The 25,615-nt window shown below is 43.1% G+C and overlaps 1 protein-coding gene and 1 long non-coding RNA gene across 2 annotated transcripts in view; one reads left to right on the plus strand and one right to left on the minus strand.

The window, feature by feature from the left end:
* Positions 1–25,615, plus strand: part of nr6a1a (nuclear receptor subfamily 6, group A, member 1a) — a 130,134-nt gene that overhangs the window by 38,212 nt on the left and 66,307 nt on the right. Inside the window, exon 3 of the mRNA XM_039620540.1 lies at positions 3,800–3,847. Coding sequence (XP_039476474.1) covers positions 3,800–3,847 — 48 coding nt within the window. The remainder of the gene's footprint in view (positions 1–3,799; positions 3,848–25,615) is intronic.
* On the minus strand, positions 12,252–23,143 carry LOC120443011. Its single transcript, XR_005615061.1, has 2 exons — positions 22,680–23,143; positions 12,252–13,885 (listed from the first exon to the last, which is right to left on the minus strand). It is a non-coding gene; the product is annotated as an uncharacterized LOC120443011 (long non-coding RNA).

Genomic DNA, 25,615 nt, shown 5'->3' on the forward strand with positions numbered 1-25,615 from the left:
CAGCATTACTGGAGGCCAAGGTAATGCCATCCAGAGTAAGAATCTGCTTAGATACCATATTCTAAGATTTTCAGGGCCGAGTACAATAACCTCAGTTTTATCTGAATTAAGAAGCAGAAAGTTAGCGGCCATCCAGGTCTTTATGTCTTTAAGACATTCCTGCAGTTTAACTAATTGGTGTGTGTTACCTGGCTTCATGGATAGATAGAGCTGCGTGTCATCTGCATAGCAGTGAAAATTTATGCTATGTCTTCTAATGATGCTGCCTAAAGGAAGCATGTATAATGTAAATAGAATTGGTCCTAGCACTGAACCCTGTGGAACACCATAATTGACCTTAGTGTGTGAAGAGGACTCTCCATTTACTTGAACAAATTGGAGTCTATTAGATAGATATGATACAAACCACTGCAGCGCAGTACCTGTAATACCTACAGCATGTTCTAATCGCTCTAATAGGATATTATGGACGACAGTATCGAACGCAGCACTGAGGTCTAGCAGGACAAGCACAGAGATGAGTCCACTGTCAGAGGCCATAAGAAGATCATTTGTAACCTTCACTAAAGCTGTTTCTGTGCTGTGATGAGCTCTGAAACCTGACTGAAACTCTTCAAATAAGCCATTCCTCTGCAGATGATCTGTTAGCTGTTTGACAACTACTCTTTCAAGGATTTTTGATATGAAAGGAAGGTTGGATAATTAGCTAAGACTGCTGGGTCTAGAGATGCTTTTTAAGTAAAGGTTTAACTACAGCCACCTTGAAGGCCTGTGGTACATAGCCGATTATTAGAGATAGGTTGATCATATTTAAGATTGAAGAATTAATTAATGGCAGGACTTCTTTGAGCAGTTTTGTAGGAATGGGGTCTAAAAGACACGTTGATGGTTTGGAGGAAGTAATTATTGAAGTTAACTCAGAAAGATCAATTGGAGAAAAAGAGTCTAACTTAACATTGATGGTACTAAAAGTAGCTGTAGATAATATTACATCTGTGGGATGATTATTGGTAATTTTTTCTCTAATGATAAAAATTTTATTTGTGAAGAAGTTCATGAAGTCATTACTAGTTAACGTTAAAGGGATTGTTGGCTCAGTAGAGCTCTGACTGTTTGTCAGCCTGGCTACAGTGCTGAAGAGAAACCTGGGGTTGTTCTTATTTTCTTCAATCAGTGACGAATAGTAAGATGTTCTGGCTTTGCGGAGGGCTTTCTTATAAAGTAGCAAACTATTTCTCCAGGCTAAATGATGATCCTCTAAATTTGTGACACACCATTTCCTCTTACGAGTTATCTGCTTTAGGCTACGTGTTTGAGAATTATACCACGGAGTCAGGTACTTGGATTTGAGGCCTTAGTTTTCACAGGAGCTACAGTATCCAGAGTCGCATGCGTAGTGAGGAGGTAAAATTATTAACAAGATAATCGACCTCTGTTGGAGTAGCGTTCAGATAGCTGCTCTGCTCTATGTTGGTACAGGGCATTGAAGATGATAACAGTGGGTGGATTATATTCTTAAACTTAGTTACAGCACTTTCAGAAAGACATCTACTTTGATAAAGTCTACTCTCCACTGCTGTGTAATCAATTATTGTAAATGTAAATGTTATCAGGAAATGATCAGACAGCAGAGGGTTTTCAGGAAACACTGTTAAATGTTCAGTTTCTATGCCATATGTTAAAACAAGATCTAGAGTGTGACTAAAGTGGTGGGTGGGTTCTTTTACATTTTGAGAGAAGCCAATTGAGTCTAATAACAGATTAAATGCCATGTTGAGGCTGTCATTTTTAGCATCTACATGGATGTTAAAATCACCCACAATAATTATTTGATCTGAGCTGAGCACTAAATCAGATAAAAAGTCTGAGAAATCAGAGAGAAACTCTGTGTAAGGCCCAGGTGGACGATAGATGATAACAAGTAAGACTGGTTTCTGAGTTTTACAGCTGGGGTGGACGAGGCTAAGCATCAGGCTTTCAAATGAATTAAAAGTCTGTCTTGGTCTTTCGTTAATTAATAGACTAGTGTGAAAAATTGCTGCCTGTGTCCATATAGTGTATAGACACTATATGGACAATGGATACAGCTTTCCAGTCTTAAAGTGGAAGCACCTTAAAACTGCATTCATCTCATAGGCCAGCAGAGGGAGACTCCTCGAGCTGCCAGTTGTGCTTTTCCCCTGCTGAATGACCTCACATAACACTTTCCTGAGGGGTGCGTGATCTTCATCATTACTTTAAATACAACATTATGCTTATATTTTAAATTCCAGTCTCAGTGGAGCCAACAGGATGATAAAGCAGTATATGCATCACTATATGATACTGCAAGCCTGTGCTGCTCCTCACATGCTGCTTAGTTTAAAATCACCAAGAGGATCAGAAAGAGTTTCCTTACAGGCTTCACACTGAATCTTTCATAAAACGGCCTGTTGTGGTGGGAGATTGGTCACAGGGGTGAACATGAGTCATGAACCAGAAGGAGATAACAGATCATCTGAATCTATTTACACAAAAAATAACTTAAAATAAAGGAGATTGATGCTGAGTTTGCTAAAGTAAGACGTGAACGTTTGTGATGAGGTTACAGGTGAAAAGATGTTAAACCTCTTAGGACCTGGCGTCCACATATGTGGACGTAACATTTTGGGACATCTAGACCAAAATACTTAATTTTTCTCTACAAGAGCCTGATATCCACTTACGAGGACATTATACTGCCACTGTTCTATCATATGTGGATCTCATTTTTCTCAAAAACAAAAATTAGATAAAAAAAAAATCTGGTAATTATTTGTTTTTACATTCTTTAGGTCCCAATCAACCCAAATAGCAAAGAAAAATTAAAAATGCATGCCATGAAAGAGTTCGGGTCTTAGGAGGTTAAGACACTTTGTTTATTTGGATTGAAACATCTTTCACACATCCATGATGCAAGTCTCCTATTTCACCGTGAGATCTAGTATCAGAAGATGGATAAGCTATCTTCATAAAAGCATAATAGTCTTAGGCTGTGGTGTTTAAACAATATTCTGTTGGTGTGTGAATCCTGTACCACTGAAATAAAACAGGATGGATCCACACTTTGATGTTGTTCATGTGAAATTATGTTCCTACTGTCTGATTGTTGCAGTAGAGATTTAGAGATCAGACCTGGCAACATTTTGTGGTGAGCTTGTGTGTCAGTTTCTTATGCTTAGCTGCCTGGTGTGTTCTTCTGATGTTGGGCTTCGGGGGGCTTTCTCTACATGCATCCTACTCAGTCAATCCTACTCAGCTCAGTATGTCTGCTCTGCTCACTGTTGTTCCCACTGTGCTGTAGCCTCCAGACTTCCAGCTTAAATGAATGGACTGGTCTTAAATGGCTTTTCTGCTCTACCTGAGCACTCAAAGTGCTTTATGTAACTTGCCTCATTCACCCATTCGCACAAGCTTTCTATCTAACATTCACGCACGTTGGACATCTCCAGTACATCAGAGAGCAACATGGGGTTGGTGTATTTGGCGTGCAGAGCAGAGCAGCAAGGGACTGAACCACCAACCCGTTAATAGACGCCCTGCTCTACCTGCTCAGCTACCCTGAGCAGTAGCATTGGTCAGTGTGGATGTATGGGCTACAGGCACAACTCAAGTCTGACTGAACTGCTAAACTAAAAAAAGCCAAACTTCCTGCTATCACTCTTGTGACTTAGAACAGTTAATTGCACTTTCGAGTTTGTGAGTCCTTTTTGTTAATGTTATCATAATTCCCAGTATTCTGTAACATTTGGAACACTAACCTCGTACCTCTTTTCTGCAGGTTTTTACAGTGATCATCAGCTTGAAACTGAGCACAACAACAGCATGGGTAAGTTCATAAACCTGCACTTACCTGTCAGATTCCAATCTTATATTCCCTTACTTTCCTGTTTTATTACTAATCAAAAATATTTAGTTACATTTGCCCCCACTGTCTGTTTACTCCAAAAAACATTAACTTTTCTGGTCGAACAACACTGAACCTCACTTTTAGTTTCTTGATCTTGGAAAAGATCTTTAGAGAAAGATCTCCCTCTAGTGGTAAAGTACAGAGTTGTGAATTAATAAATAAGTTCTAGTTTCCAATTAAAACCACAAGAGGGAGGCATAAAGCCAACGACAGCCGCTTCCATTCAGAGGAGCATGGGGAGAGTGAAATCCAACAAGTGGATATGAAGTGTTTAAACACATTTACACATTTCATATGTGTAAATAACGAGTGGTAACAATGGTCTGTGATCTCAGACAACTTAAATAAATGAATGAAATAAATGAGTGCAGAGCTACAACGCAAGGTGTAGAAATGTGTCAGGAAGACGTGACTCCTGGTTTCAGGGGAAGCTGGCTGCAGGGGGACAGGGTGAGGCAGTGGTCCAATGTTAAGGTCCAGGTTCAGATGAAGTTCACACAGGACTCCCCTGGCTGCCATTGGAGCGCCAGGTGGCACCATGGAGAGGGTCATAGGTCATGCACAGTTCAAAAAGTGCTGACCTCACCGTGACTCCACGCTGACCTGTTTGTGTGCAGCTCTGCTCATAGTTCCTCCATAAACCTGCAAGAGGAAAAAAGGCTGTGTGTGTGTGTGTGTGTGTGTGTGTGTGTGTGTGGAGGAGGGGTCGCTAAGAAGTAGAAGGAAGCCAGAGAGGAACTATTAAACCTGCACACACACTGAATGGTGGGCATTGTCAGCTTGCTGCAGGAGAAGGCGTGGATTTATGAGGCCAGGCATGATTGGGTTGTAAACTTGACGAGGTGGGTTCGCTCTGTTAGCCCTATTCTCCTCCCAGGATGCTGCAGTGCACGCACTGGGCAAGGGTGACGCAGAGGTCAAGGGGGGCTGAAGAAAGGCTCCTCCGCTTGTAAATGCTGTGACAGGGCTGGGAATTCACAGACCTCCATTCAGTGACCAAAAAAAGCCAGGTCAGGGACCAGATAGCTGAGTTAGCAGCAGCTGTTTCCAACACTAGCCCAGTACATGAAGTCCTAATATCAACTGTGTTATCTCTTAAATGTTTTTTCTTCACTAGAATTTCTATCTCTGAAGGTGAATCGTGTATTAATGTGGTCACAAAGCAGCAGATGGTCATTTATTGGAGATGGATTTGTCCACCATAGGGCTGTAAACCTATGACAGTGTGCTGTCCTGGCCACAGATGTTCAGAGCTCTTTGGGGAAGGAGGGTAAAGAGGTGAAGTCCATTTAAAAAAGAAAGAGCTGCACACTTCATCACTCACATGTTCATTTCCATCAGTCACTTCTCTCATTGGAAGTTAACCATTTAAAAGTCAAATTCATGCAAATCTCTTGAATTCGTGCAGCAGTGACATTTGATTTGATTCTGAGAATAGTTAACTGAGCATGTCAGAGATGAACCTCGGGCCAAAAACACTGAGTGTGTTTGAATTAATAGAAGGTCTGTCTTGAACAGGGAGCCATGGAAGTGCCTTTATTACTGGGAATAATATTTTCCTGTGTATGTGTAAGGATCCCGGCTGCTGCATTTGAATGTGCTGAACTAGTTCTACTGAAAGTCCTACAGGTACAGCGTTACAATAATCTGACCTGCTTGTTATGAATGCCAGGTCAGAGTCAGGTTTTTTTTACTTTTGATATATTTTTCAAGTAATTGGAAGGAGTTCTGGTGGCCTTATTAATATTATTATTATAAAATTATTAATAAGTTAAATCTGATCAAATTTAGACAAATGAGAAATATCTGTCTCGTCTCAGAGTTTTGAGACATCAGCAGTTACTGTCAGTGCAGCTCAGTGTGAAGTTAGAAGATCAGAGGAAAATGACAAGTATAACTTTGTATCATCTACATAAGAGCAGTAGGATACATTATAACTCTTAATATTATTACCAAAATGGTAGATGTAAAGGTTAAAGAGTAGTAGACCAAGGACAGACCCTTGAGGAACCCCTGACTGAAGCCTGTGCAGATCTAAAGTAATCGATCAACATATTAAAAGTTTGACCCTTTAACTGTGATGTAAACCAATCAGGAACCTGACCTGTTAAACCAACAGAATCATGAAGTCTTTGAATAAATATTAAAGGGATCAAATAAAACCACGACTGTGAGTCACTGCTGGTCTTCAGGTCCTCGGTGACTTTAGTAAGAGCTGTTACTGTTTCTGAAGCCTTATTGGTCCTTATCATTACAGACTGTGAGAAGTTATTCATACAGCTGTTTGTAAATGTTTTTTTCCCAAATGTTTTGCTGAGAAAGACAGTTTGGAAATATCTATAATTATTAAATACTCATGGCTCTGGAGTAGTGGAGTTATTACAGCACATTTGAGAGAAACAGAGCTGGGTGGATGGGATCCAACTGAAATGGTCTCTAGATTTGTAGAATTAGCAGGTATGTGGACTTTGAGCTCACAGCAGTAGTGTGATAAGAATGTGAAGCAGTGCTAGATAAACTAGAACAGGACACATTACCTCTAAAACTAGAACATTTGTTGTGGAAGAAAGAAGCAAATTCATGACATTTAGTTATTGAAAAAATTTGGTGAATGTGGTTTTGGAGTGATTAAGTTGTTTAAAGATGGACGAAAATAAACGACTGAATTAGACTCATTATTGTTAATCAGCTGGAAGCTGCAGGGTTGGGTAATGGGTCACTTTATTTCAGTGAAGGACATTTCCATAGGTTTCAAAATTAATTTGTAGTTTATGTATATTTTAGATTTTAAATGTAGTTGTTAATTTCGTGTTTTGAGCTCTGCCTCCAGTCGCCCCTGTGCTGACCTGGTCCTCATTCTTCTCTGACCCCTCCCCTTCTGTGACCAATGGCTTATCAGTGTCCTTTGGTGATGGTCTGTGGTTTCGTGGTTAATCATTACCAGGTGGGGATGGGACTTTCTCTTCTCAACTTTGTCCCTGAGCAGTTGGACTGGCTGGATCTGTACACACCGTTTCTCACTGAGTCCTGTAACTGTTCTACTCAAAGTAGAAACAAAGCAAAATAATGTAATATATGTATTTCATGTCCATCTTAGTGCATGTGGACTTGTGGTATATAAAGAAAAAGAGGCCATGAAATAGTTTAAGAACACCATTTACTTCTTTTTGCATCTATCAGACTGTACCTGGTTGACCGCGAGCAAAAATTGATACATTTAGTTTGTATATCAGTTTTGTTCCTTCAGTTATCATACCGAAATTCATTCCCATAAATTGGTATGACAAATAAATACTTTATAAAGGTAGGGATGAGCTCTTTGTCTCCACTGTCACTCTGTGTTTACTCATATGGAATATTGCAGGGTTTTTACCTCACGTTCATTAATTAATCAGTGACCTCTGCAGTGGTGCAGATTACAAATGATGAAGGTTAAATGTTGACATGACACGTAGGACGGGTTTTATGATATTTATAATATTCTAATATGTAAGTTGTTGCTTTGGCTCAGCTGTTGGATGAAAGTCATGCGAAGTCCTTTCATGTCATTGTTCTCATTGTTCGCTCTGATGTGCTAAAATATTTGCAAACAGTTACAGTGTAACAGTGAAATGAAAGGTCATAGAACAGCAGAATACTTTATCTGTGTGGTGAATTTGCTACGGCCCTTATTTTCCTGGTGCTGCTGCCCATGGACGGGGAGTATGGGGAGATGTCAAGCTGATCATCAGTAGTTTGTATCAAGGACAGGACTGTTAGAAAAGGAGAAGATGTGGAATACGTTTCTGGAGTTGTCATCATTCTGACAAAATAAACACTCTTTACACAACGTCAAAGCTGCTTCTCATTTGGTTTTACTGATAGAGTCACTACACAAAAAGTGTCACGTGTTAAAGGCTTTGAGGCAGCTGCAGACCAGCGCTGTGTTGCTGTTTCGGACGATGAGATCTGAGATGTGCTAAAGCAGCTGACCTGTAATGCAAACGTGCCTCGTGAATGCACCACTCCACAGCTCACACCATAAGGGGGCAGTAGATCCCTGCTGGACCTCCATGTGACGTATGATCCCACGTGCCACCTGGACCCAGTGAACTCAACACCCATATGGAAGTACTTGGCCTGTGCCCAGCACATGCCTTTCCTTTGTCCTCACATAACTGGGCTAACTTCATATGGCTGTGTCCAGAAGTCATTCAGGATCACCAGGTTTTGATTTTCCTGCGTGCTACACAGCAGAACAGTCAAACACTTGCCACTGCCTCCTCTTTATTCCCTTTAGCTCCCATAGAGTGGATTTCACTGTTAGAAGAGTAAAGACAAATTTCTTCTTCTTTCATTTCTCTTTTCTTCTCCCTGCTCAGAACATGGCGGGGCTCTGCTGACCTCTGTGCTTTCTCATCGTTTTAGCCTTTAATAATTTATGTTGTGCCTAGATTTCATTCGCTGTGCCTTTTTTTTTTTTTTCGCTTGATGCGAGTCGTGTTGGCGTTGGACTGCAGGTCAGCCTGTGGAGTGTTTCCAGGTCAGGGAGAAGTGGGTCACGCAGTTCCCAGTGTCAGTGCCTATAACTTCACAGTGTATGATGACAAAGCCTAACACCACAGGCATAAACAAACACAGTTTGTGTGGCCCTGATATAAGTAGCAAACCATATCCATCCGCCGCGTGCAGGCCTCTGTAGATAGTCCACTTTACTCACAGTTGCAGAGAACCTGCGCTGACATCTCATTTACTCAGTTATTTGTACATTAGTTCCTCACTGAATGCCAGCACAGTTTACCTGGAGCTTTAGAAATGCAGCAGACTTAGAGTAGCTCCAGTTTATAGAAGACGAGTGTTTTCTGCTGCAGCAGAATCCCAAATAAGAGGATTTCTTTACAAAGGTCGACATTTAAATTTATTCTCTCTACATTCATCTTCAGTTGTTGCTCAGGTCAAAGTATTTAACTTTTCAGTTCTTTCTTTCATAAGATATTGTAGTATTTTAAACATGGATTTGTGCACGGAGTCTATTTTTTGCTCCCTTAGTGATAATACACAGATATGTACGCAAAATGGATCTGTGTCCGTCTGCTGCTCGGTAAACCAGTTAAGAAGTGACGCAGGCTGCTCCTCAGTGCCCCCTCCAACACTTTCCCACTGTAAATGTAAAACACACACACACACACACACACAGTTTGGGGGTCTACTCTGGCTGGAAAAACATCAGTGTGTTTGAAATTTCCCAGCATGTTAACATAACCTTACAGGGCAATTACAGCACGATTATTCCCACATGTCTGTATCTCCTCCAGTGACATATGGAAATAAGGCTCAACTGTTTCCCTTAAAAAAGTGTATATATTTAATCATATTTAAGGTGATTATAAACTGAAGTCATAATATGTTTGGGTGCCGGTCGTGTAATTACAAAAAGCTAAAATTCAACGCCCCACAGCTGCCATGTCCCTGACAGGCTTGCTTCTAGCCTTGGAATTCCTGGAATGTCATGAAGTATGATTGACTTTGTAGCTTGTTGTATTTCCAGCCTGACTAAAGGAAAACGAGGCCACATTAACAAACAGGAGCAGAACTATCGCTCAGGCTTTCAGTTAGTAATGGAAAACTTGGGTTGTGGAATTCAGCATCTGGATTGTAGTGGGAAGACCGCTTCAGGCAACACACCGAGCCCCCTGCCTACGTTGGGACTGCCCACACTGAGGGAACAGTCACCAGAACATAACAGTAATGCTAAAGAAATGCAAAGTGGTGTCCTTGATATTCACACAGAGCCAGGATTCAGGGAATCACCAAACAATCACATGAAGCCTGGAAAAAAGAAAAACATGCTTTAGTCATTCTCAGTAATGCATCAGTCATACGATACAGTGACACCAATAATAAACAGATGATAAGATTATACAGGGAGTGGTTCTAATTCTTCCTTTCAGTGACATATTGTATTCTATGATATATTAATGTTCTTAGATTATCCCATGTCCGAGTTTTTGTTTGATCCAAAATGTGTCACTCTGCTGATGTATGGAAAACCAAGTTTCAGTAAAATTCTTCCTTCCTCACTTTCGGAGCATTTATGATTAAGAAATTAAGAATTCTGTCCTTACATATGTGCACGATTAAAACCCAGTGTTGTACTAGCAGGTGCTGGGACTCTGACAGGCCCACTGTGGGTAAAACAGTCTTAAAATCTTCTTTGTTTGTGTTTTTAGATGATTTTATGTGGACATTGTCTAGACCAAAATACTAAATTTTGCTCTACAAAGGCCTGATATTGACTTACGAGGACATTATACAGCCACTGTTCTATTGAAATTTAAAACAAATGTCCTCATATGTGGATATCAGACCCTTGTAAACAAAATCAGGTAAAAAGATAATTCTTTTTTTTTTTACATTCATGAGGTGCCAATCGGGCCAAATAGCAAAGAGACTTTAAAAACGCATGCCATGAGTTCTGGTCTTAGGAGGTTAAGAGAAATCGCTTGCTCCCTCTGATCAACTTATTTTTTGAATGTAATTGCCATAAAAAAGACAAAAAAGTAATTTTGTAGATGTGTTTCAGTTTGCCCCCCCCCCCCCCCTCCACATCAAACTTCTGTTCATATCAGAACTTTTCTACTTCACTCAGACACCCTGATATGTATTTATGAAAAGAATCTAGTAATGATAAGAAGTTATTATAGTGATAATAACTGATAGCATTACTGCAGTAACTTTAAAGTCTTATAGTTCATGTTGTGATAAGACATGGTGGATTTTTACAATCAGAATTACTGTGATAAAAGTCAAAATGTGATATTGTGACAGTCCTTTTGTTAGAGATGTGCTGTTACTTTGTGGTTATTGTGTAATTTTACACTAACGGCTGCACAACAACAGTGGATAACAACATTCAGAATTCTAACCGCACACAGACACACAAACAAACAGACACACCAGCCGTGTGACGGTGCTCGCTGTGCAGAAGGTGCAGTATACATATGGACAATCATAATCCTGCTTTGGTATGCTTTCAGAAATGCACAACAATTTAAACTAAGTGATGTACTAAACATGTAATATGTGTATGAAGTTCTAGAGCAAAGGTGTATGTGTGTTCTGTATACTGACTTCATCTGCCAAAGCAGCATTTGAAGAATTTGCTGCTGGGATCCGTCCACACAGATAGTTTCAGGATTTATTAGTCCGGCTAATAATGTTTCTGAAATCGCATGTTTAAAATGACCGTAGTAGGTTCATGAGATTGCACATCATTAGAATCCTTGTTACCCTGAATAGTCCTTATAAACAGAGGGCTGCTGGGTAATCAGCAGCTCAGGGTGTGTTGTGTCTCAGTTTACCCAAAGAGCTAATTCCTTTCATTACTTTGGAAGCGTCAGAGCTGGATGTTACTTAAACCTGGGTGAAAACCAGGACAAATTATGGCTCTACACACCGCTAGCTGTTAACAAAAAACTGGTATATGTTTGAAAAAGTGTTCATAGGGCAGGATCAGTGATGGTAATTTAAAATAAGTCTTATGTACAGATGCACGCAGGGCTTCTGTGTGTGCATCCAGTACATCCATTACTCCCATGTTACTGGGAGTTAAAGTAGCATCTGCTGCTGCTTTGGCAATCTCAGACTTCATGTGTGTCACAATTATTTCTGTGAACAATTATATTACACAACATGAGCTCCCCTCCACAGGAGCCCGGCCCCAGTCACATTCACTGCTTTATTATCTGATCAGTTTCTTCATTTGGTGAACCCACCCTCTCTTCTGTCTTTCTCTTGGAGGCCTTCTACAAAACAAGCTTCTTCTTTAAACCCAGTCTTGGTGTTTGGGTAACGGGGTGTTTGAACCGCAGTCTGCATTCATTGATCAGTGAGTTATTCTGTTGCAAACCCACCGACAGCAATGAATGTTTATTGCAGCCTTAAGAGTAAGCTCTTCCAGAGGTGCAGCTCCTCTGATGAGATCTGTGCAGGAGACTCGATGGTGACAGGCTTGATCCAGAGTCCATGTCCAGATGTTGTTGTTTTGTTTTTTTTTCTTAAATGTTGCAGTTAATAAGAGCAGAACTAAAATCCAGAGTCATTTGTGCTGTGGTGTCCCTCAAGGTACAGTCAACGGTCGATGGTTTTCAGTCAGAGCTCAAACTCACCGACAGCGTTGAATGTTCCCCACGGGCACCAGAGAGTGACTGTTTTACAAACACAACATTTTAGTAAAGTAAACATTGTAAAATGTGTTGAGTTGTAAAGTTGTAAGAACCTGTAAATAGGATCGTCACTATACTAGGATTTCAAACTTGATACTAATATTCAGTAAAATACTTGATACGTGATGACATTTTTATTATCACAGACGGGGAAATGACAAACTCAAGAGACAATTTTCAAAATATAGATTAGAGCAACTCTTGTCTGTCCAGATCTATTGAGCCACAGCTTTGACATCATATTTTCATCCTGATCAAATACAGTCGCTCGCTGTTTCTGTCTGGTTCTCCGTAGCTTTTTCTCTGTTTCAGTCTTGGACTTGAAGAGAAGAATAACATTTTTAGACATGAATAATTGTGAATTAACACTGACTTCAACTGAATAAGGGAGCAGCTGAATATATCTGAGTAAATGTAGCTTTTTTGACTGTTAATGTTACAGGGTGTCAGCCTTTCAGATGTTTTGCCAAGTTTGTTTTGCTAATAGTCAGCAAAGATTGAAAGTTTAGAAACGAGTTGCAATGTGTCAGCAAAATTAGCTTGTGTGCAGGCTGTTTCTTTGGTTAACTCTACTCTATCAATAAACATTGAGTTTATTAGCATTGCTTACTTTTAAACGTAAACTGTATGCTAGCATTGCAGAAACGACAGCCATGAAGTTAGCTACTGTACTGTATTTTATTAGCCTGTGGTTGCTAGCTGTTACATAAAAACAGCCTGAGTAGGTAAAATCATTTATAACAGATCTTCTGGGGACTACCCAAAGCTAGGAAACATTGTTTACCTGGCATGATATCATTAGCTCATCAGACAGTGTATGTTTGGTAGTAGCTATATATTGGTAGCTAATATTCTAATAATATATGAAAATCAATCTTGCTGCCATGAACCATCTCAGGCCTAATAAACATTGAATCATATACTACTTGAAATGTATTATATTGAAATTATTTTAGTTTTAATAATAAAAATCAGCAGCTGTACGGGTGTGTATGTAAACATACTGGCCTTTAAAGGGTTAAAATCCCCAAATAATTAAATATGATTAGTTTTTAAAAAACTGATTTTTTTTTTTCACAGCTTTTTTGGGGAAGCTGTCATTTTGTGGCCTCGGTTCACGAGTGTCAGTTGTCTTTTTTTAATCTGATGTTACATAAATTGCTGCGATCATACAGCAGTTTAGGGGAAGGTGTCTGTCGAAGAGCATTGAATTAAACTAACTGCATTCAAATACTGAGCAGCTTGATAGTTACTTTGTTGATACATGATACATGAAGTACATGTTAAATTATTACCTGTTGGGTAGTAAAGTGCTTTTGAAAAACCCATATTTGTCTCACACAGACACAAGTTTTCCCTAAACTGCTCTAACATCAGGTGTGCCAGACTTTTCTGTGTTATGTGGTTATAAAGGTGAGAAATATTAACTTTGAAGGTAATTTTCCACAAAAACGACAAGCTGTGCTGTTTCACAAGCCTTGGTGTCTGTCAGTGTGTGCTGCTGTGTATCTCTTGGCCCGTGTGGAGTGCCTCCATGCCAAAGCACGTTACCACCCTTGTTGGCGTGCAACCTCGAGTGATGGTGACGAGAAGCCAGCAGGAGCGAGCGAGGAGAGGCGGTGATGCAAAGGTTGTGGTTTCCTTTAATAGCCTCGCAGACACGATGAGCGCCATCGTCATCGTCTTCATTTTCACTGAACTACCAAGAAGACTCGTGTGTCTGCGCTGAGCCTGTGCTGCTGTCACGTTCAGCCTGAAGCAGAAAAGAACAAAAAAGAAAGCGAGGGTAAAAAATCAGACAAGTTGCAACTGAAAAGACAAAAGATAAGAGTCAGTCAGGCTGGTGGAAGGAGGCGAATGAGCGTGATCAGAGAATGCTGCCATGCCCCACAGCTTAAACTAGTGCACTGCAGTGTTGAGCTAGTTAGAAATTACTGTTCCCTTTACCCTGCGCTGAACCTCAGCTACTGCTCTGGGAGTGCGCCTTCCTGTGTTCGCCTCTTTGAGGTTGGAAAATCATGCAGTCATGTTTTATTAATGCTCTCTCTGTCTCGCTCTCTGTCTCTCTCTCCCGTTTTGCCTGCTTCCCCACAAAAGTGAAGAAGAGACTTGGAACAATGTGTTTTATTTGTTCTGCATCCTCTTTTCACATTGAATTGAGCCGCTTTATGTAGGTTGAGGTTTTGATTTGGAGGGGAACTGAAACCTGTTAGCGAGCTCGGGAATAGATGATGCAACTCATTGTGCAGAGATTTGTTGTGCAGGATTAGTGTTGAGATGGTGGATGTGCACATTCTCCTGCTTTCTGCATAATGAATGATCACTTTGGGAAGAGAGGCACGATTCACTCCCTCCCACTTTGACACAGTTCACTGACCATAGAGGAGACATCACCGATGTCCGAGTGTTGTCGCCCCAAATCATCCGAAACCTGGAATTCTGAAGATTATTTGTGCATCAAAATTGTCCCGTTTAAATAAAATGACCAACATGGCATCACAGAAAGGCTCTCTGATAAATAGATAAATACTTCTCTGTATTGGACTGTAGCTTGTGAATCACTTGGTATTCCCACGTGAATTTATGAGCCGTGGTCAGGCAGACGAAACGGTTTCTTTTCACTGAATAAATTCTCCCTTGTCTACCTAATTTCCTGCAGTGTGTTTGCTCTCAGACGAGGTGGGAAGTAATCATTTTTCAGGCCCCTTGGCTCAGGCTTCAATGGCTTCCCCTCTTTGGCATTTGGACTTGTTGGCTGCGAGCCCGAGATGCACAAAAGCTTTCCCCCACTCAACTCCCACTTCCCGTGTGTTAAGGGGCTACGCATCCACGCCATCACCTCAAACTGACGACTTATTGAACAGTTTTAGGTGTGGTTGTACTTCCTTTTTTCCTTTGAGTAATACTCCTACTGGCGTGGGTATTATCATAACTGAAAAAGTTTGCATAACTGACAAACTTTAAAAAAGTTTAGGGTGTAAAAATAGCCGAGGGCAAGCATGAGAGGCTGACGGGGCCAGAGGGAAGAGTGCAACAGTGTGACTGAACCAGTGTGAACCCTGCGTCGTCAGCACATTCCTGGGGTTGGACAATGAGAAGCACACTGTGTACTGAGTGGCGCTGCCTGCATAGCTGGCTGCTGTGCAGCCAGGAGTACGTGCTGCCTGAAATGAGGCCAATGCAACACAGATGCACAAAATTCTGCAAAATGAGCTTCAAAGTTTTGAGATGCAGATGTCAGTAATGTTAGGCCTCAATGAGCTGGGGAAAAGTGACCAGGGTAACTGTGGCACTGTCACTTGCCCTTTGGTACCATTAACCCTGCTGACAAAGTCTGATGACCTAAACACTTACTTAAATTGAAAAACGTGGTCTCTGTGGAAATTTATTCTTGGAGTAGAACAGGAGGCCATGATTTTTATTGGACTTGGATTTGTTAGATTTAAGGTAACTGATCCTGGATTAGAGGCTGAATGATTCCAAACTCCTGGAAACTCACAGTATAAAATCTTCGTGCCCTTTTCACAAATGCTGCAGGCACCCATAAGACCGAACATATTTAGGAAATGTGTAGTATCGGTTCCTGCCGCTGACCATCCAAAACTTTCTTAACATGTGCGCGTTTCCTCTGACAGTACAAATGTTATGCACCTAGCATAACTGTAGCCACAGTTAACCCAACACTCCCAGCACAGCTCCAGTGCTCGTTCAAAAATAGGCTACTCGGGCTGGGAGCCTGCCAGCATATGCTCTCACACACTTTCCCATTCCATCAAGCCTCTTGACAATGATCATTATACGGTCCACTGGTGCTGTGAGACATCTCCTAATGGAAGAGCATGAGGAGATTAAATCGCTAAAATCACTTGCGCCGCGAATGATCCTCTTGGTGGGCAAACTCAATCAAACCCAACAAATATGCCTTAATTGCTGTGTCAGTCGCAAAATAGGCTTAAAGTCAGATTGGATGTTTTAATATCTGCTCGAATTAAGAAGTTTATAATGAGATGCTGCAGTGCAGCGGGGTCACTCTGTATCGCATTTAGCTGTCACACGATTCCAAATAGAGCTGTAATACTGGCTTCATGTCATGCATTCGGGATGATGTCACTGGATTGATCTTATATTTAAAACTGACACTTCTAGCTGCTTTGATTGGTAAGAAAAATGAACAAATCGCATCTTAAACATTATTGTTGGTATTAATTTGTCTGCTGGCAGCACTGCATTCAAAACACAGGTACAGAGAGTCTGTGTACAGCGAAGCATCTTATTAATGCAGTATTTGGTTTTCGAATATTACATTTAACACCGGTGCACAGTTACTGTGACACCCCAACGTCAAACATACTTGTTTGGGACGTCACAGTTAAGTTCAGTTTGAGTTGAGTAGGTAGGGTCAGATCATAGAATCAGTCATCTCTGCATCTATAAGCATTAATCTAGTCAGATTAATCTAAACTTTATGTTGTTTTGGCAAAATGCAAACGTGTCGAGGTGGTCAGATACTCTGTAACCTCGACTCTAGAAAAGCACACAAAGATCACTATTATATTGTCATTTTACGTAATATTTAAACATCATGATTATCTGTGACAAAGGTTGGTGCTGCGTCTCAAAGCTCTGGGCTCGGCCTATTTCAAGATTCAGCGTTTGTCTACAAGTACCAGTTCTCCGTTCTGACCAAACACAGCATTAGAATATTTTCTATGAATATTTCTGAGGATCTAGCGGATGTTTACAGTCATTCATAAGCATACTTGCTGAACTTGCAGCGTCCATGCCAGGCCTGCTCCAGTGCAGGGACTTCCTCAGGCGGAGTGCCAAGCCTTTCCAGAAACTCCCTGCCTCCACGTGCCATGGATCATCTCGTCAAGGCTCCAGGGGTTTCATTTGCAACTTTAGCTCGTGGCCAGGCCAGCGCCTATTCCTGCTGCCAGTCCCTTCCTCAGCATTAACCCGTGACTCTTTCTTACCTCTCCCCTCCATCTCCTTGTCAGTTCCTCGTTGCAGCAGGCTTGCATCCTCCCCTTTTCCCTGCTGATTGGCGTGCTTCTGTTTTTCCTCTCTGCCTCTGCACCTTTGAACCCGGCGTCGATGCACTTGATCGCGTCACGTCAGTCTGGCTGCGGCTGACTTATCCACTCCTGCAGCACGCCTGAGAGAACTGCACTGTATGTCACACTGCTCTCTCTTCTCCAAAGCTTTGTCGGCTCATTTCGGTCGTGAGCACCAAGGCTGATGAATATGTATCTGCGGCTCTTTCCCGCAGCAGTTTTGAGGATCTCTAACAAAGCGGGATGAGAGAGCCCTTTGTGGCTGTCTGCTGGATTTAACCGTGACATTTCTCTGTTGCCTGCTGCCACTTTTTATCTTCGACAGACTTTATTCCCAGGTCGTGCTCGCGCCCCCCTTTGAACGCTGCCATTGTCAAAACTCAGACCCGCAATCCGCATTTCAGCTATGATATATATCGTTATTAGCGACATACAGTCTCTTTGAGCCTTGGTGCCTTAGTTGAGTCAGAAATGTTTCGCTAACAACACTGAAAGAAGCCAAAAAGCTCACTTATGGTACATAATCCGTGTTTTTTAATATGTGAAGTCGCCGCAATGCAGTGGCGAGAACTCGAGGATCAGCGTTTCCTCTGCACTCCAACCGCAGCGAGCGGTGAACCAGGCCGTCGCCATCTTCGTCATTGTCATCATCATCATCTTAAACCACTTTCTGCACCCACCCCACCCACAAACAATGGCACAGAGCGAGGGGAGTGAAAATTCTGATTTCATATTTGTGTTATCAGTGGGAGGCAGCAGGGGAATAACCTGGATACTGCTCAACCTTTATTCCCGCCCGTGCCGCCTTACAGCCAGGCGCGCTGGATGGAGCTCGCTCTGTGAGCAAAGCCGCTGTCAGGTGTAGTGAAACACCTCGTTGTCACACCCGTGATGTTTCAGTCTTTACTCTGCCATCTCTCTTTCCTGCACCACCCTGTCCTCCATTTTTAGCGCCGTTCTTCCTAAGCTAAACTAAGCCACTGCGCTCCGTTTGTGTTTTGTCTTTATTTTATTTCTATGAAGCCACGTTACCCAAACATCACAAAGCATTGCACCCCTTCCCAGCAGGGGATTGTGGGGACACTGTGCCCTTAATGCGCTGCACTGCGCTTTGTGCTCTGTTGACCCGATCAGCTCCGCCTAAGCTCGAGTTAAGCTCATCTTTTTTGTCCTACTGTATTTATGAAAGACGGGTGACCGTCGAGCAGATATCGACGTTTGTCGGACACTGCGGTATAACTCGGGGACGTCTGAGTTGGAACGCCGCAGAGGTCGGAGTCAGCTGATCCTCTGCGGTTTGACGGCAGAGTTGCCGAGGCCGCTGCTTTTCGGATAGTCGCTCAGGGACTTAACCCTCCTGCTTTGGCACCTTCCCCCTCTCCCTGTGTCTCGCTCTCTCTAGCAGAGGAAAATCTCTGCTGAATTTGTGTCTCCTTTCAGATTTCTAAGAGGCGTTAAACCTTTCTGGATTAAAGAAGGTAATCTGACAGGCAGAAGATTGTATTAGCCCGAGTGTTGGCAGAGCTTTTAATTTCTCCTCTCTTTTCATCCCCCCATCCCGACTGCCTCTCCTGCTGACCTGCTAGATGGTATTATTGTGTTTTTCCTTTTGAATTACAGCAAAAACATCCACATCTTCCCGCTAGTCACGCTCCTCTTTTCGTCTCGCACGCTCTCTATCCCACTCGTTCCATATCTCGCCTTCCTACCTCTCTTTCTCTCTGGCTCTTCCAGCAGTGACAGCATACTTGCGTGAACCCATGATTTATCATTTGCTAATCCGTGCTGATTATGGAGCTTTCCACGCGGCCCTTATCTGTTGCTGAGCTCGCTTTTCACTCCGTAGCTGCCAATTATCTTTGAGGCAGCCTGCAAACAGATCTGTCTCTGTCAGCCAGCTGCACAAGCGCCACCGAGGCCTCTTACTCTGTATACACAAGTGTGCGTGCACCGGAGCGCTACCGACAGCCTCCCTGGGTACATGTATTTTTGGTCCGAGTGCTTATTGAAATGTCAGTACTGAAAAAGCTCAATAAGGTCTCGCCGAGCCCCACTGCAGAGGGGAGGGACGTGAAGATGAAGGCTGGAAAAGTAACCTCCATCATGCACACTGGAGCCCCAGAGACAGCCACTACACCCTGAAGTTTGCATGTTAGTGTATCAGCATCAAGGTCAGGGATTCGTGTGAGCTGCCACCTACGCAGTCAGGATGGGAGAGCTGGGACGGCGATGCCTCGTCGTGACTCGCCCAACACTTCCTCTAGCTGAGTGACGGCACGGCCAGCTTTGGCATTTGACAGCACGAGGTCATGGAGGGGAGTGAGGCCTTGCCCGCGGGGAGGGTATGCAGATCACGGCGGCGCTCAGCTGACGCGGCGTCCAACCGTCAGCGTAATGGGAAGTGACATGCACATCAGAGCAATGTGGGTCAGAGCTCCAGACGACCAGCCCACGGCCTGTATCTGCTCCGCCTGTCTAATCTGCTGCAGCTCGACCAGACGAGGCTCTCTAATCGACCTTGATATTCAGTGAGCACGCATTACCATCTCCCCTTGTGCTTCAAACACACTCACGCACACGCACGAAGGGACCATCTGAGACTTTTAAAAGGTTCAAATGTAGCGGCGTGCCATTGTACGATGATAATTAATTGTCAGGGAGGAAGGAAACAAGCAAGCGCGGCACGCTTGGCCTCGGGCTCTGCAGCCATACGTGACAGGCCAGTTTGAGTCTGTTTGGACTCGACGATGTTCACGAACTCACCGAACTTGCGTTTATCGCACCGTCTCTGCTGCTGTTCCTTTGATGTGTTTAATCTCCACGCTGTCATCACTTTTAAAATATTTATGTGAAAGGCGGAATTCAAATGCCGGGGCCTGCAGTTTTTCTGCAGTGCGATGTGGACTGAGCTGTGTGTTTTTTTTTCTCCAGTGGCTGTAAATGGGTCGAATGGACACACAGCTTAACAGGATTCCCATGACATGGTTGGCGTCTGAAGGGAGGAAGAGGAAGGGAAAGGAAAGGCCAGGGAGGGGGCGGCAGTAGGAAGAAGCAGCGGTGTGGGGAGGGGAAAAAATAGCAAACTTTTTTGTGAGTGTTTGCTAAGCACCTGTGTACAGAAAACAACTCCATCCTAGCTGGAGGGTAATGACACATGTGCTGAGCGGGGGGGCGGGGGGGACTTGAAGTGTTTTGACATTTTCAGCTCAAACAGGATTTTTTTAAGCAGAGGGAAGAGGCCCAGAGGAGTTCAGCCTGCGCAAATCTGCCTCTGCCTCATCAAAGGCTGTAATTTCCTGTTCATTTCAGGCCCCCATCCCCCAACCCCGAGCTCTCGTCTGCTAATCCCACCTCTGCAAAATGCCCCCACTGTCCCCCCCAATCCCAGGGCCCTCCTGCTGGTGTCCCGCCTGCCTACGCTTCAGCCTGCTCCACTCCGGGCTGGGGACTGGGGAGGCTATACGCTTTGTGTCAGCAGGCTTGTGGCAGAGCGTCGACAAATCCTCATTGTCCCGCGCGGGAGTGGTGACAGAGGAGGTGGATGGGAGGGGTGGAGGAGGCATCGCTGTCTGGTTTCTATTCAAAGCCACATATACACACGTGTGTATGTATATCGTACACACATGGGCCTGCGAGGGCACAGAGGGGTTTACACAGCTCCAAGCTTGGGACCAAAGTCCATCCAGAGCACAGGTCACAGAAGCACTTACACAACCGCTGCCTTCCCTGAACTGATCAGCCAATCAACAAGTGATAACCGGACCCGAAGCACCAAGAATTCAGCAAAACACAAAGAATCCCTCGAGTTCACGTTATCAGTGTGTCAGCACAGGACTCTGTAACATGCGATCCTTTAACAGTCAACAAAGTCCTCGCATGCAGACAAAACCCTTGTGTGTTAGCAGCTGCATGTGGGCCGAAGAGTGTAGTTTCCACTCAAAGCTTCTGTTGATTGGAGGTTACAGAGTGTACAACTTCAGCTGCCGGTGGTGAGGGCTGAGATGTGTATCTGGGTAACAAGACTCTACATGTAGAGGCATTTCACAGAACGACTCTGTACTCTGTGCTTTCATGCCCTCGTCCACTTCTGTATTTGAAATTAATCTTTTCCAGACCGCGACTGTTCTGTTGTCGTCGTCGGTTTTAGTCCTAAAGCGATTATACTCGTCTGTAACAGCTGCTTTTTCTTTGTCATCACCAGCCCAGACTTTATGTTAGCGTCTGTATGTGTGAGCTGTTTGTCCTGGTGTTAAGCCTGTGTGATGGCTGTGGATGTGTTTTCCTGCAGTAGCAGCAGCCATGATGCACATCTGTGATCTGGGGAGATGTTTTTGTCAGTTGTTGCTTCCCCCTCACGCACGTAGCTTTGTTTTTTGTTTTTTGGGGGGTTTTTTTTGCAGTGGATTAAAAGCTTTGGACAAAAGCAGACCGGGACTAAAAAAAAAAAAAAAACTGGGACGGCCTGCATTTCCTGTTACTAAATGCATTCCAAAACCAGCGACCCCCACGCGAGCTGGCGGGGGAAACCAACGAAAAAGGGAATAGAAAAAAAAAACAGCCTGTGTGAAATCGCAGTTTCTCTTATCCTTCCTCTTTTGTCAGCATCTATATTAAAAACCACCTCCTACATTTACATTTACTTTGCTGCCTTTCTTAACTTATTGACATGCCATTTTTGAACTGGACAGGGTCAGTATTTCTTCTACACAAAGCAGCACTGAGAACATTTTAACTGTGACAGCATGTAAGATTATTTTTAGCTCATTCAACTGATGCATCCTCTGCCTGCTGAATGAGCAAAGCATGCTGGGGGTTTCTCAAAGCGGGAGAATTGCAAGGTGAGCACGCCGAGAGGCAGTCATGAAGCAGAGCGTGGACACCCCCTTAACCCCGACCACTCTAACCCTTGTGCTAAAGCCGGGGTGTCACCTCCCTTCCCCTCACGGAGCAGCAGCAGCAGCTGGCTGACCTGTCCCTCCGCTGCAGCCTCTAATGGCTGACCTGCCCTGTCTGGCCGGCCTCTGCTTGCTTTTGTCCGCTGTCTGCCTCAGTTCCTCCCCACTCAAACACTGCTGCTGACGAGCGTGCCCCGTATTCCCACAGAGCAAGCTGAGGTGAAGAAAAAAGAATATCCAGACAGACAGACAGACACACACACACACACACACACACACACACACACACACACACACACACACACACACACACACACACACACACACACACACACACAGAGCCTCTGTCTGCTCTCACACAGTTTTGGACAAACCGTACCAAGCACTGAATAAAGAATGCTGCTTTAGCTGGAAATGAAAACGTTTCTTTGTCTTTTTTTACTAGTTTAAAAATTGTTTAAATAAAATAGCAGCTATTGGTTTGAGTGAGATTTTGAATGGACTCTAATTTGAAAGTACAGAAGAAAGAGTGAAAACATGCTTGAATCCGTCACACTGGAATTGAAAAAGACAGACGAACAGTTCAAATACTTACGTCAAGTGCGACCAAAAGTTCAGCGGCAGCGTGAAACTGTGGTGACTGGACGGAAGGAGGGAAAAATCAAACACGAGAGCAAAAAGCTTCCATATGCGAGGAGAAACCTCATTTAGACTGGCTGAGAATTCACTGCTGAAATGAGTTGAACGGGTTCCTCTCGCTCACTGTCTGCCTGTCTCTCTCCCAGACACACACACACACACACACACACACACGGATACATACTCCTGACACGCAGTCTTTCAGCGTGATCTCTCTGCCTCTAGTGGGAACTCAGCCAGTAGTTTGCAAATACAAGTGCCTTACAAATCTCTCCCTCTCCCCCTCTCTCGCCCTCCCTACCTCCCGTTCCTTCCGTGCTTTTACACAGATAAACAAGCACACGCATTCCCACATGCATGCACCCCCCACTTCCTTCACACACACGCGCGCACACACAAGTCTGGCGACGACACAAGTTATTGAACTGCTCCACATTTTCTTGCATGCACTATATATGAGGCGGTTGACGGACAGCAGCACATAGTCATGTGTGGAGCCAGGGCTGCTGTGATTGGCTGGAGGCCTGGGAGCCGAGGGGGAGAGGCGGAGGATGCCTGCGATTGGTCCGAGCTCAGACCATTGAAAGCAGAAGATTTTCTCTATTGAATGGCTGCTGCTCTGGGTGGAGCCTGAGTGACACTGCTTGGGGAAAAAACCTGCATCCGGAGAGTTTTGTGCCTTTATTGGAGTGTTAACAGCTGTGGATGAATGCTGTGGAAGTGTGTGTGTCACAGCTGGGACACTCAAACAAGGTGGTTCTGCACAGAAAAGACATTTTAAATGATTAATCAAATATTAGATAGTGCTCAGTTTAATTTACACGTTTTCTTTTGCATTAGTAAGCTTTCTAAACACACCAGACTCTTATTCTTTTTACCATATTTGAAAATGTGCTTTTACTTATTTGTTTTTAAAGATCAGAGAAGGAAACAAAGCTGGCACATTAACTGATTGGCTTTGGTCAATCCAATGTTACGAATACATCCTTAATCGATAATGCTGGGGCTGCACCAGTATTTCTGTCAAATGTCAGAAATGGTCAGTATTGACTTGGATTTTATTTATATGCTTTTTACACGGACTCGAGGTTCTAAAACTCTGTGCTGAAGAGCTGAAAGTCATCACTTTAAAGAGGGTTTTTTTCTTTAAGTTGGTTCAAAATGCAACAAAAACACAAATAAAAATACAGGAAAAAGTAACAATAATAACAATAATAACAAATATTTTGTTATTATTGTTCTGGGTCAATGCACATGTATCAAAGTAATAATAATATTTATCTGGCTGTCTTTCACATCATATTACAGACGTAATGCTGTGGTATTTTTGAACCCTGAAAAAAAACCCTCAACAAAATAAAAAAGTGAATAGCAGGTCATGACGTATGATATTAATGAGCCCCGATAATCCAGTGGCTCCCGCATAAACAGGAAGATTAGGGAGTTGTAAAGCCACCAGTCTCACACGTGTGGTTATCTTGTAGTGTAGGTAGCTGTGGTGAGCGATCATGTGGAATGGCACTGTGCTCTGGTGCGGCATTTATCAAACTGGCGGCTGCAGACATCAACATATGCGTCCTGCTGTCTTCAGATGGCTGCAGGGATTTTCTGAGCTGCAGAAGTTTTTTATGCACTATAACCAGCTGTGGTCATCACATACTCCAGAAATCACTGATGCTGATAAATACTAGCATTCCTGCTTTGAGAACATTGAAAGTTTTGATGACAATTTAAAAACATCTTTTGGCAGAGACATATTTTGTAGCATTAGGTAACTTACAGATTAAGCTTTATGCTGTTATTTCTGCTCCAACTGTTCCAACTGAGATCATCAGAGTGGAAGCAAAGTCACGTTGTCCCAGAACCACAATATCGTTTTTTTCACAAGCACCAATTAAGATGACCTTCATTTGAATTACTTTGCACCTGTTTGCGCCTCTTCCCTCACCTGCGCGCCATGCTTGGAACATCAGAGCGTCACACAAGTGGGTACATCAGATTTCAGGAATATCCTAAACTGTTACAGTGCTGCGTGTACTGGTGTTTGACACTGTGCTAGTACGAATCCATCCATTCCACTTATCCTTATCAGAGTCTCCACAGTAGGAATTTAAAAAGTGATGTAGGTAACAAAGTCAAAGGTGTAAAACTATGTAGTGTTTTGGAATTGCATTCAGACTCTTTAGAACACTGAAATGGACGAGTTCTTATAGACGTTGTCTACTATACTCAGAACTCAGTTCTTTCATTGTTTTCATCATTTCTTTCTTTTTCTTTTTTTTTGGCTTACTACATTTTTACAGCTGGAGCAGGGTTTTTAAAGTTGTTCTTTTTTGTGGATGTTTGCGTAAATTAAAATCTGACATTTCACCAGACATTTAAAACCATGCTATGCACTTATTATGGTTTGAAAAGGATTGGGATGAGGGGGTTCATTGCCAAAATGCTCGCTGTAGTGGAGGTGGTTAAGGAAGATCTGGAGTTTATTTAGCCTGAGCTGGTATTTGCCCATACAGCACTTGGTATCTTGAGGTTTTTGAGAAAATGTGAGTTTTTGCAAGAAGGAATAGAACTCTGTTTATTACAGAGCTGGATTTCCTGAAAGCAGTCCCTCTGAAGGACATTACACAGATTTCTCAGTTTGTCTCTCCTGGTGACTTTCTTCCATCTATGGTTTTGGTCTTTGGCACGTATGTGTGGCTACACACCATTTGATGGATGTTGTTCTGCGACGTGAAGCTTGGTGATTGGTGTGTTTTCTGAATCTCGCTTTGGTCACACAGAAGGTAGAAGACACGAGGAGAGTGCTAACTGTGAAGCTGTCTAAGTTTGGGTTTGGGCAGGCAGTAGTGATCTGTGTTGGGAAAGGTCAGATCCTTATTTAGGCACAGG

The sequence above is a fragment of the Oreochromis aureus genome, linkage group 12 (assembly GCF_013358895.1).
Source record: "Oreochromis aureus strain Israel breed Guangdong linkage group 12, ZZ_aureus, whole genome shotgun sequence".
NCBI lineage: Eukaryota > Metazoa > Chordata > Actinopteri > Cichliformes > Cichlidae > Oreochromis > Oreochromis aureus.